The 12,204-nt window shown below is 49.4% G+C and overlaps 1 protein-coding gene across 2 annotated transcripts in view; it reads left to right on the top strand.

Annotated features, from left to right (window-relative positions):
- Window positions 1–12,204, top strand: part of YTHDF1 (YTH domain family, member 1) — an 18,649-nt gene that overhangs the window by 1,652 nt on the left and 4,793 nt on the right. The window contains exons 1-3 of one of the 2 annotated variants that reach the window (XM_006873352.1): window positions 125–146; window positions 730–809; window positions 9,363–10,865. In XM_006873352.1, coding sequence (XP_006873414.1) covers window positions 9,381–10,865 — 1,485 coding nt within the window. In that variant the 5' untranslated portion in view covers window positions 125–146; window positions 730–809; window positions 9,363–9,380. Of the gene's footprint in view, window positions 1–124; window positions 147–729; window positions 810–9,362; window positions 10,866–12,204 lie in introns of those variants that run through there. The other variant, XM_006873351.1, reaches the window with a different exon arrangement.

The following is a 12,204-nucleotide window of genomic DNA, read 5'->3' on the forward strand; positions in this document are numbered from 1 at the left end:
CGGGGCCTCCGGGGCGCGCGTGCGTCGGGCCCGCCACCGGGAGGGCTCCCCCTGAATAACTCTGTTTCCCTCTTCCCCCGGGGTCCCGTCCGCCCGCGCGTCCCGGCCTGTGGCGCTGCAGAGAACCAAAGGACAGGATACTAAAGGTGAGCCCCGTCCTGCTGCCGCCGCGCGGGCCAAGAGGGCCGGGCAGCAGAGTCTGACCCGGAAACTTCCACACGACACAGCTGGCCATCGGGATAGCGAGCGGGCGGGCGGACGGACGGCGGCTGCTGGAGGAGCGGGGAGGGAGGCCGAGGTGGGTGCTGTGTAGCCAGACAGGGTACCCCGAAAAGTCCAGGCAAGCCCCCAGACTGGCTCCCCGCCCTCCCGGAACCCTGGCCGTCCCAGCCGGTCTGTGCTGCCGGCGTAACCAAATACGGCGCCTCGTCGGTGCGCAGCCGTCGCCGAAGCCGGTCAGCAGCCTGGGTTCGGTTGTTTATGCTGGACTTGTGTCAACATCTTACCAGATGATGAAATCTTGGTCAGAAAAGCTAACCTGGCTGCCTGGGAGCTGTGCCTGGTCTTTGTCATTCGTTGTGTAAACATGGATTGTGTGTGCGGTATATACGTGTTGAAGTGAAAGTAGTTCCTCCCAGAGGTGGAGAAAACAGACGCACACCTTCGATTTCCGCACAGAAGGTCAGTATCTGAAATTCTAAGATCCTATTTTGTAACTTGTCGTTCTAGTGCAAAATGGTTCTCTGCATCAGAAGGACTCTGTTCATGACAGTGACTTTGAGCCCTACCTTTCTGGACAGTCTAATCAGGTGAGTTTGTTTTGTGAGCTTGCGTTTGTTTTTGCATTAGTTGGGAGTTCTGGTGGTAGGGCTAGACTGCCAATCCTGCATTTCAAACGGACTGTGTGGCCCACTGCTTTATCATCCAGCGCCATACCTGGACTGCTTGTAAGGTTAGGGAAGTCGTGAAAAGAATGGAAATGAAGGTTTTGGATCATGAGTGAGATGAAGACGGGGCCTCAGTTTTCTCTCTGACAAACACAAGGCGAGTTGGCACCAGAGTTGGGGTGTGCATCCACCAAAGCTTTCTAGTGACTTGGTGTAGTAGAGCCGTTAAGTACTGGACTTGAGCCAGACTAGGTTTTGATCTTGGATTTACCACTTACCAGTCAGGAGGTATACCTGCTGTGTGTCTCACTGTTTTCCTCTGTAAAGATAGCAATAGATCCTCATGGAATTGTTAGGAGGACAACTTTAGATGGTGATGGTGCCTTTACAGTTCCCAGGAGTCCTTGTGTGGTGCTGTAAAATAATCACTGGACTACAAACCACAAGGTTGGCAGTTCAAACCCACTAGCCTCTCCTTAGAATATGTATGTAAGGTTGCTGGAAGTTGCAACCAACTACCTGGCACTTAACAACAACAACAACATACAGTTCCAAGATACAAAGCCCAGTATGTTGTAGCTGCCTGTTTTGTTGGGTAGTTCAGGATTTCTCAACTGTGGATATTTGGAACCAAAACATTCCTGCAGGTAGGAGGGCCTGCCTTAATCCTTGCCCACGATTCACTAGCTGCCTGTGGCACCTATCCCCACACCACCCCAGCAGGTGACAGCTGGAAATGTCTCCAGATGAGGACACATTTCCCCGGTTGTGAACCACTGGGTCCGAGTGTGATTCCTTATTGTAAGAAGAAAGCCAGGCTTAGCCTCTTCCTGTGCAGAATCGAGCAAGTCAGCCATCTTCTTTTCTTGGCTGTTTGCCTTCTCTACCTGTCTGCCTCCCACCTCTCCCACTGTGCTTCAGGAAGTAGCTGAGGGTCTGAGATCCTGTCCAGAGACCTAGGACCTCTGCTCCCAAGGAGCTCCCCCTCCTCTGGGCCGCCATGGCCTACAGTGTTTTGATCCCTTATTTTCTACTTATTTCCTTTCTATGACTTGAACACTACAGCAGTGTTGTTTGTCAGAAAATCAGGACGGTGGCTTCTCTACCCTGGAGATCCATTTTATCAGCTAGTGATTTGGGTCGATTTCACTGACAAGAGAGCAGATTCCTGCTGTGTCCGCAGTGTCGCTGCAGCTGTGCCTTGGGTAGAACTGCTACCAGCGAACAGCCTCAAGTGGCACCTTCATCCTTAGTGTTTTGAGGGTGCACGTCTAGCAAGGGGACTCAGCAGCATCTTAATTTGAGTAAATCTGCTCTGTCGACTTTCAGTAGAGATGGAAAGCATGTCTCACAGGAGCCTTCAGATCTGGTGGTTCCTGGGCCTTTCATTTTCTAGATGAAGACAGGGAGGGCCAGAGAGGGCACATGGTACGGCCAGGGTCAGAGAGCCAGCCCCCACTAACAGTCGGGGTGCTCCTCTGAAGCATTCAGCTAATGGCTGCTCTGTGGTATTGCTTATTGTCAAGTCTGGAGCCATAGGTAGGTTTTGCTTCTTTGCCTTCGGTTCTCCCAGCACGCTTCTAGTCATGAGTCATTACTCATGGTCTTGACTTTTCTGAAGAAGATTTCTACAATTTAGACAAGTTCTTGCTTACATTTTGATTACCAGTTATCTGAGTAAGGCACCAACAAGTCCACCTAGCTAGATGGCCCGGGACCAGTTGAGCCTTTACCTGGCGTGTTCTCCAGGGGTGCTGCAGAGGGACCTCCTGGCACTTGGCTTTCTGTGTTCTAACAGTGTACGGGGCAATACTAGTACATGATGACATGTACGTGCACATTTTTACACATGTGCACCCTAGAAACCATTGCCATAGATGGGGTGAGTAAGCATACCACCACCCTAGTGGTACTGGTAAGATACTGCATGTTTCTCCAAAACTTTTGAAGTTACATGGCAGGAAACTGGAAGACACATGTTCATTGCAAGTAGGATTCTTTGAAGTTTAAAAAGATTTTGCCATTTACCGTAGTATCTGCGCAAGGTCAACAGTTCGAATCTGTCGGTCACTCTACAAGGGATAAATGAGGTTTTCGGCTCCCATAAAGACTGACAGCCTTGGAAAGCCTATACAGGATTGCAGTGAGTCAGAACTGACTCCACGGCACCCAACCGCCTTCATAGCATCTGCATTCAAACTTCAGTCTTCCAGAATCCTATTTACTCCAAGTGCCAATATTTTCATATTTAAACATAATGATGGAGTTGTTATTTGTGCCACTTCATGAAGTTGTAAGGTGGGCTGAATGCAGTTGAACTTGTAAAGCTCCGATGGGGACGTGACCCTTGGAAGTGGCAGTACTGCATATGAGGATGTATGTCTGAGCTCACCGTGCCTGGTGTTGTGAGACTGGAGCCTGGGCCCCACAGCGTGTGACATGCTATCTGAGCCTCAGTTTAAATGCTCAGTTGTTAGCAGACTTGTCTGCCTGCTCACATCTAACGGGAACAAGAAGGAATGACCCAGAAGCCTCTTTGTTTTTCCTTTTCAGTAATTTAGTTGGGTTCTAAGCATAATATGAAACACTTTCTTTTTGCAAAGGTTTTTAAGTCTTCCTGTTTGCTTTTGTTTTAATGTAGTGCAGACTTTAGAAAACCACATGTGGTTTTTTGACTGCCAGATGGTGGTGGTTGGTGGTTATGTGCCATGGAGTCGGTTCCGATTCAAAGCGTCCCTGTCCAGGGTTTCTGAGGCTGTAAATCTTTACAGGAGCAGAAAGCCTCATCTTTCTCCTGTGGAACAGCTAGCTGGTAGTTTCAAACTGCTGACTGTGAGGTTAGCAGCCCGATTCATAACCACTGTAGTTACAGTCTATTCTGGACTACTCTGTAGGAAAACCACACTGTTAATCTAGTTCTTGTGTTAGCCAGAGATTGGCTTTAGTTTTGAGTAGTCATTTAGGAGCCCTGGTGGCATAATGGGTTAAGCATTGGGCTACTAACCCTAAGGTCATCAGTTCAAATCTACCAGCCTCTCAGCAGGAGAAAAACCAGGCTGTCTGCTCCAGTGAAGATGTATAGTCTTAGAATTCCTAAGGAGCGGTTCTGTTGTTGTTAACTGCCTTTGAATCAGTTCCCACTTATATCAACAACCCTGCATAGGGTTTCCAAGGAGCAGCTGGTGGATTTGAACTGCCAACCTTGAGGTTGGCAGTCTAGTTCTGATCTTACAGTGCCATACCAGGAGTCCAAGGAGCAGTTCTGCTCTGCCCTGTATGGTTTCTCTGAGTATAGGGGTAAGCTGAAATTTGTACCTGTAAGGAGCTCTGGTAGCACAGTGGTGACAAGTGGTGCTGCTAATCTCATGATCAGCACATCCAAACTGCCAGCAGTTCTGTAAGAGAAAGATGAGGCTTTCTGCTCCCGTAAAGATTTGTTGTTGTCAGGTGCCATTGAGTCGGAACCGACTCCTAGGGACCCCATGCACAGCAGAATGAAACAATGTCCGATCCTGGGCCAACCTCACTACTGCTGCCACACAAGTCCATCAATGATGCCACCTGGCCAGTCCATCTCGTTAGGGGTCTTCCTCTTTTTCTCTGACCCTCCACCCTACCCAGCATGACATCCTTTTCCAGCGACTGTTCTCTCCGGACAATGTGTCCAAAGTATGAGAGACGAAGCTTAGCCATCCTGGCCTCCAAGGAGCACTCTGGCTGCACTTCTCCCAAAACAGATCTACTGGTTCTTTTGGCAGTCAGTCCATGACACTTTCAGTATTCTTCTCCAACACCACAACTCAAAGGCATCAATTCTTCTACGATCTTTCTTATTCACTGTCCAGCTCTCGCATCCATATGAGGTTATTGAAAATACCATGGCCTGGGTCAACATCGGAAATCCTATTCAGGGTTGCTATGAGTCAGAACCGACTCTACAGCACATAACCACCACCACCACACTCTTTCTGCAAAACACTTCTGGCCATGAAACAGGCGGGACTGTCGGGAACTGCTGGGTCTGTGCAGGGCCCAGTCTGCCGAGGGGATAAAACCACAGTCAGAAAGGCCAGCCTGGAAAGCAGCTAAAAAGTTACCAGCCAAGCAGACTGTTCTGGGCTCTTGGTTTTTAAAAAATCTTGGTTATGCATCCCCTAGGGCTGTTTCAAGGAACCCTGGTATTTCTGTGGGTTAAGCATTAGCTGCTCCAAGGAAGAAAGATGCAGCGCTCTGCTTCTATAAAGATTTCCGGCCTTGGAAACCTGAAGGATCAGTTGGCCTGTGTCCCGGAGGCTCGCTGGGACTCAGAATTGACTCAGTGGCGGTGGTTTAAAGCTGCGCTGAGGACCTGACCACGCCGCTTCAGTCCTGGAGCATTTTTCATAACTGCCCTGGATCACTTTGCCTTTTACACAATGTAGCCAAGATTTGTGTTTGTTTTTTAAAGTAAATGTTAGCAGTACAGTGAATTACTTGATATGGTTCTTCTAGCTGTAGTCTTTGTAATTCCAACCAAATGACTGGGTGTGGTGGTGTTACGTGCCCTCGAATTGGTTCCAACTCAGTGACCCTGTGTAGGATTTCTGAGAAGCGGGCTGGTGAGTTTGAACTGCTGACCTTGTGGTTCAAACCAGCCTTGAATTCGAATGCTTACCCTGTGACACCACACCAGGACTATGCAAATGTGAGGTGTTTGTGGCCCACCAAGGGGATTGGATAGCTTAGTAATCATATAAGCTACAAGGCACCCATATGGTGTGAGACCCAGCAAGTAGGGGGGATGGGATGCTCATGTAGGGATTGGTCAGCTTTGCCACCCTGCTAGGTTTCAAATGAGCCATCTCAGAGGTAGACAGGGGGCTCTCACTCCTATCAAGAAAGAACCAAAAACCAGAGGGAGTAGACTCAAATACTGTTGGAAGGTAATGCACTCAGGGAATTGTAATCATTGCAGTGAAACAAAGTATGATAGGATGAGTGCAAAACCTGTGTTCTCCCATGTAAACTATCACTCAATTCACAGTAAAAGCTTTAAAAAGAAAGAAAAGAGCCAAGAGTTAAGCATGTCCTTTGGGCGCTGAGATCCCTTTGCACAGAACTTCCTCAATCCAGGCAACAGAGACCTGTGTCACCTGAGCAGTGGCAGCAGCCGAATCCAAGCCAAGAGACAGGCGAGGGAGCCCATTCCTTAGGGCAGGAGGCATGTTCGTGGGGTGGCTTGCCTCCCTTTTCGTACCTTTGCACTGAGGCTTACGGCAGAATGGATGCCTTTTGGGTAGTATTAAAAGAGCTTTGTGACCATTGCATGCACAGGGCAGAAGTCAAGGGGGCTGGCTGCATGGCTGAGAGACTAAGGACCAACGAGAGGCGTGCCTGGTGGGCACAGCTGGGAAGAGATGTTCCGACCACAGAGCTGTGGTCTGAGCACTTCTGATCCGGAGTTGTGCCCTGTTAACCTCCCTGATGAACTCTAGATCATGAGTATGGTCTTTTGAGTTCTCCGTGGCATTGCAGTGGCTTATTGACCCCAGCAGAGAGAGTGCAGAGGGAGGGCTGCTGTCTGAATTGGGTAAGGAGGAATTGGCCTTGGATTGAGGTTAAGTTTGGTTCTCCTCTCCCCTGGTAAAGCCAGAGAGCAAATGTCAACCTCATACCCCACCCCCATTTTTATGATGCTTCTCAACATGCCCCAGAATTTCTCTTTATTGTAGGTTTCTGAAGTGACTCTTCTGTCACTCCACTGGTCTTACTCCTTTATTGTTTGTGACATCTAAACTGAGTAATTCAGAATTTCTTCCTTCTCAGAAGGCTGGACAGAGGAAGTAAATATTTCACCTTTAATTTAAATGCTTCTAGTCATTGAGAATGAGAGTTTTGTGTATTTTGTTAATGTGTTTAAATTTGAGTAAATATGATAAAGCTCTGTTCTTAATTCTAGGATAAATCTATGGCTTTATTTTACTAGTTCAAAGGCAGTTACAAAAGAAACAACGTAGGGATAATTGTGCCTTTTGAGTCGATTCTGACTTGTTGTGACCCCAGAGTAGAACTGCTCCCCAGGGTTTCCAGGGCTGGGATCTTTATGGGAGCAGACTGCCACAGTGTTCTCCCATAGAGCAGCTGGTGAGTTAGAGCCATGGCACTACCGTGTGTGTCACTGCGTAGTACAGATGTATGTGATCGTGCTGTTTGGCTTTTTCATTTTGCTTTAGTCACTGGAAGGAGGCTTAGAGTCCCAAGTGTGGGGTGTGCACTTTTGGTCAAGTGGCTAGTTTTGCCCTGAAGCAGGTTAGCTCCAGGTCTACAATCTGGAAGGCTGATGTCAGCCGCATTGGGATCTCCTGAGAAGAGCTGGGGCCAGGGCTCAGGCCTCAGAGGGTCGTCATGGTCCCTGCTCTCGGATTAGAGGGGGTGATGGACCCACAGGATGTTCGGACTCTAGTTTATCAAACTTAAGTTAGTACAGCTACAGCTCTTAGAAATGAGCTTGTGTTTTCCTAACTCAGGATCTCACAGTTGACTAGGTAGGTGACTTGTTTCTGTTCTCTGGAGCTGTGTAACTGAGAATAGTGCAGCTCAAGCACCTCTTGTCTGCAGAGAATGTCCTGGTTCCTGGCGGTGGTCAAGCTTGGGGTGTGATGCCTGGGAGGGGGGCTCCTGTCATGCCAAGCTCTGAAAGAGGTCCACTGTGCAAATAGCTGTAACTATATCTTCTTAGCGCTTGGAGCACTTTTAAATCGACAGTGCCAAAGCTGGATCATCCGGACAGGGAGGGGGAGAGCTCTGGTGCAGACCACACAGAGTCGGCAGGCACTGTTCGCAGTGATGTACTTCACGTAGCTGTGCAAGTTCCCATCCTGCTCTGCTCTCCAAGTTTGAAAGGAGACGTGCCATAGGGAAATGGTTTGTCAGAAAGACTGTCATAAGGTTGGAGATGGACAGACTGTACAGTGCCGGTTGCAGGTGGCTTGCCCATGTGATCAGATGGCTGGGAAAGGGGGCAGTGTCTAACATTTTTGGAAACCCTTGGCAGAATTGATTTGAAGACATGGTATTTGAACCTTGTGTTTACTGTTTAGACCACACGTAAACCCATGCAGAGGTGGGACTTGGAAGAGGGCTGTAGGGTGAGATTCTGTGTTAGCGCCTCTCAGGTTCTGCAGCTATATTTTCAGGAAACTCTTTCACGACACCTTGTTTCCGTCTGGGAACTTGAAATCAGATGTGTCTTTCTTCTGGGTGAATATCAGTGCTCCTCCCAAAGCTGCGGCTCAACTCCTTGGATGACTTTTCAGTGATCTTGCAGCTGTAGTGTTGTGTTCCTTCCTTCACAATGACCCCCACCACCTTTGACTTGTCATAAGAGGTCCTGAGGGGTTAAGAGCTTCCCAAGACTAGCCTAACTTGTCCCCAGATGAGAGGTGTGTGGGCCTGTGTGTATGTGAATCAGAGCAAAACCCATTGTCGTCAAGTGGATTCCAACTCTTGGGTCTCACCTGCGTAGGTGCTTGCTTGTGATTAAACAAGTCCTGTGCCTTGGCATGGGGTGTGCTGAGCCTTGCAGTGAACGGTAGGGTGGGGGCTTTGAGTTTGGATCGTGAAGGTGCCTTTGGATTCATTTGGGATTCCCTTGTGAAGTTTTTCTTTTACACTTTATTGTGAATTGAGTGAAAGTTTTCAGAGCAGATCATCATCAGTTTTACATTTAACAAGTGATAACACTTCATTTCATTATCATGGTTGCAATTCCCTCCATATGCCGTCAGGAAATAGTATTGTTTAGGTAATGTTCACTTTAACTCTTGTGATCCACCCTGTATTCCATTGTCTTCGACTTTGCTCTGCTAACCTCCCTCTTGTTTGTGAAGTTTTTCTTGAGCCCACTTGACTAGAGGGGAAGGGTCTAGAGAGGGGCCCCCTTGCACTCAGGTGAGACAGGAAACTCTGAGGGGTTCTTCAAGGGTGGCTAGAGGCATGAGAGAGGGTGCTCCTGGCAGAGTACTCTTGTGCACAGACCCAGACTGGAGGTTCTGGACTGTGTGTGTTTTTCACTGCTTGGTCAGTGAGTGTGAAGTTAGTCGACTTGGGCACCCAGTGCCGCTCATGCACTTCCTGGGTGCTCACAAACCACCTGTTGTAAACAGTTGCCACAGGACAGAGCTTTGTGCCTTTCCGTGGGCCTTACCCTTCCTGGTTTCTGGACACTTGGGAGTAAAAACAGAAGGGGCTGTGAGTTCTCAAAGAACTTACTCGATCATCAAGAGGGGGCTCTGCAGTTGAGGATGGCAGCTGGCATTTCTTAGTTTCAGTTGTGTCTCATTGTCTCACTGATCCCTCGGTAGCCACCTTCATCTCCTTCTGAGGAGAGAGCCCAGTCCTGCGCTTACCGTGTTCCCCATTGGGCTGAGTGCACACCGGACACAGTGAGAGGGCTGTGATGTTAGTGTCTGATTTTCCACACTTTTGTTTTCACAGAGTAACAGCTATCCCTCAATGACTGACCCCTACCTGTCTAGTTACTACCCGCCATCCATTGGGTTTCCCTACTCCCTCAATGAAGCGCCGTGGTCAACCGGAGGGGACCCTCCCATTCCGTACCTCACCACCTACGGCCAGCTCAGCAACGGAGACCATCACTTTATGCACGATGCTGTGTTTGGGCAGCCAGGGGGCCTGGGGAATAACATCTACCAGCACAGGTTTAATTTTTTCCCTGAGAACCCCGCCTTCTCAGCGTGGGGAACAAGTGGTTCTCAAGGGCAGCAGACTCAGAGCTCAGCTTATGGAAGCAGCTACACCTACCCACCTAGCTCCCTGGGCGGCACGATTGTGGATGGCCAGACAGGTTTCCATAGTGACACGCTCAACAAGGCCCCCGGGATGAACAGCCTGGAGCAGGGCATGGTGGGTTTGAAGATCGGCGATGTGGCCACATCTGCAGTCAAGACCGTGGGGTCTGTCGTGAGCAGCGCGGTGATGACCGGCGTTCTTTCTGGCAATGGAGGCGCAAATGTGAACATGCCCGTTTCAAAACCCACTTCCTGGGCTGCCATCGCCAGCAAACCGGCAAAGCCCCAGCCCAAGATGAAGACCAAGAGTGGGCCCATGATGGGCGGTGCGATGCCACCCCCACCCATCAAGCATAACATGGACATTGGCACCTGGGACCACCAGGGGCCTGTGACAAAGGTCCCAGCTCCCCAGCAGACGCCCTCACCCCAGTCAGCCCCACAGCCTGTCCCAATGCAGCCACCGCCTCTGGTCCAGCCTCCATACCAGAACTCCCAGCAGCCGTCCCAGACCCGCTGGGTAGCCCCGCGCAATAGGAACGCGGCCTTTGGCCAGGGAGCAGGTGTTGGCAGTGATAGTAACTCTCCTGGAAATGCCCAGCCCAGTGTGGCTCCGAGCGTAGAATCCCATCCCGTTCTTGAGAAACTGAAGGCTGCACATAGCTACAACCCTAAGGAGTTTGACTGGAACCTCAAGAATGGCCGTGTATTCATCATCAAGAGCTACTCAGAGGACGACATTCACCGCTCCATCAAGTACTCCATCTGGTGCAGCACAGAGCATGGTAACAAGCGCTTGGATGGTGCCTTCCGCTCCCTGGGCAGCAAGGGGCCCGTCTACCTGCTCTTCAGCGTCAATGGGAGCGGGCACTTTTGCGGTGTGGCTGAGATGAAGTCGCCGGTGGACTACGGCACCAGCGCAGGGGTCTGGTCGCAGGACAAGTGGAAGGGGAAGTTTGACGTTGAGTGGATTTTTGTCAAGGATGTGCCCAATAACCAACTCCGGCACATCCGACTGGAGAACAACGACAACAAACCCGTCACAAACTCCCGCGACACCCAGGAGGTACCCTTGGAGAAAGCAAAGCAAGTACTGAAGGTCATCGCTTCCTATAAGCACACCACCTCCATCTTTGATGACTTCTCCCACTACGAAAAGCGCCAAGAGGAGGAGGAGGTGGTCCGCAAGGTGAGTGTGAGCATCTCTCACAGACACCAACCATGGGGTGTGCGGGGTGGTACCAGTAGCACCAGGTGGCTTGTCCAGAGCATATTCACCCAGAGTGATCGTGTTTTCATTGTTACAGTAGTTGGCACTGCAGTGTACAGAGAATTCGAGGCTCGTTCTTTCTGACACTTCTCTTAGTAATCAAAGCTTCCTGACCTTTGTTAAGGTAGGAACTCCTGCTGGCAGAGCTCTGGGGATATGGTAAAGCTGCCCTGGGCTGGAGGTGCTGACTTGGGGCTCAGCAGTTGGGAAGTGAGGGCCTAGAGGTCATTTCTGGGGTTTGATTTTTTTTAAGGATCCAGCACCCAGTAGGTTTTAGGAATTTAGCTCATTCTGTTGAAGTAGTAAAGAAAATGGTGGAGGATGATACTTAGGGCCAGTCATAAACTACCTGTACATTGGGCTCTGAGACTGCCCTAATTCATCACATTGGTACGTAGTAGGGCTCTGTTATTGTTGTTAGGTGCCATCAGGTTGGTACCGACTCATAACGACCCTATGCACGACAGAATGAAATACTGCCTGATGATCCTAGGCGATCCTCACAATTGTTGCCACGCTTGAGCCCATCGATGCTGTGACTTGGCCCATCCATCTCATTGGGGGTCTTCCTCTTTTTCTCTGACCCTCCACCTTACCAAACATGATATCCTTCTCCAGTGACTGGTCCCTCCTGACAATATGTCCGGAGTATGAGAGACGAAGTTTGGCCCTCCTGGCCTCCAAGCAAGCACTCTGACTACATAGTTCTTCCAACACAGATCTGTTTGTTTTTTTAGCAGCCCACAGTATTTTCAGTATTCTCCTCCAACACCATTAACTACGATCTTCCTTATTCACTGTCCGGCTTTGGCATGCATAGGAGGTTAATGAAATCCCATGGCTTGGATCAGGTACACCTTAGTCCTCAAGCTGACATCTTTGCTCTGCAACACTTTAAAAAGCTCTTGTGCAGCAGATTTGCCTAATGCAATACGTCGTCTGATCTCTTGACTGCTGCTTCCATGAGTGTTGATCATTGATCCAAGAAGAACGAAGTCCTTGACAACTTCAATCTTTTCTCCTTTGATGAGAATGTTGCTTATTGGTCCAGTGGTGAGGATTTTTGTTTTCTTTACATTGAGATGCAATCCATACTGAAGGCTATGCTCTTTGATCTTCATCTGTAAATATTTTAAGTCCTCTTCACTTTCAGCAGGCAAGGTTGTGTCATCTGCATATTGCAATTTGACTCTACCGCCAATCCTGATGCCACGTTTTTCTTCATAGAACCCAGCTTCTCGGACTGTTTGCTCAGCAT

Source organism: Chrysochloris asiatica, unplaced genomic scaffold, assembly GCF_000296735.1.
Source record: "Chrysochloris asiatica unplaced genomic scaffold, ChrAsi1.0 scaffold00238, whole genome shotgun sequence".
NCBI classification, from domain to species: Eukaryota; Metazoa; Chordata; class Mammalia; order Afrosoricida; family Chrysochloridae; genus Chrysochloris; species Chrysochloris asiatica.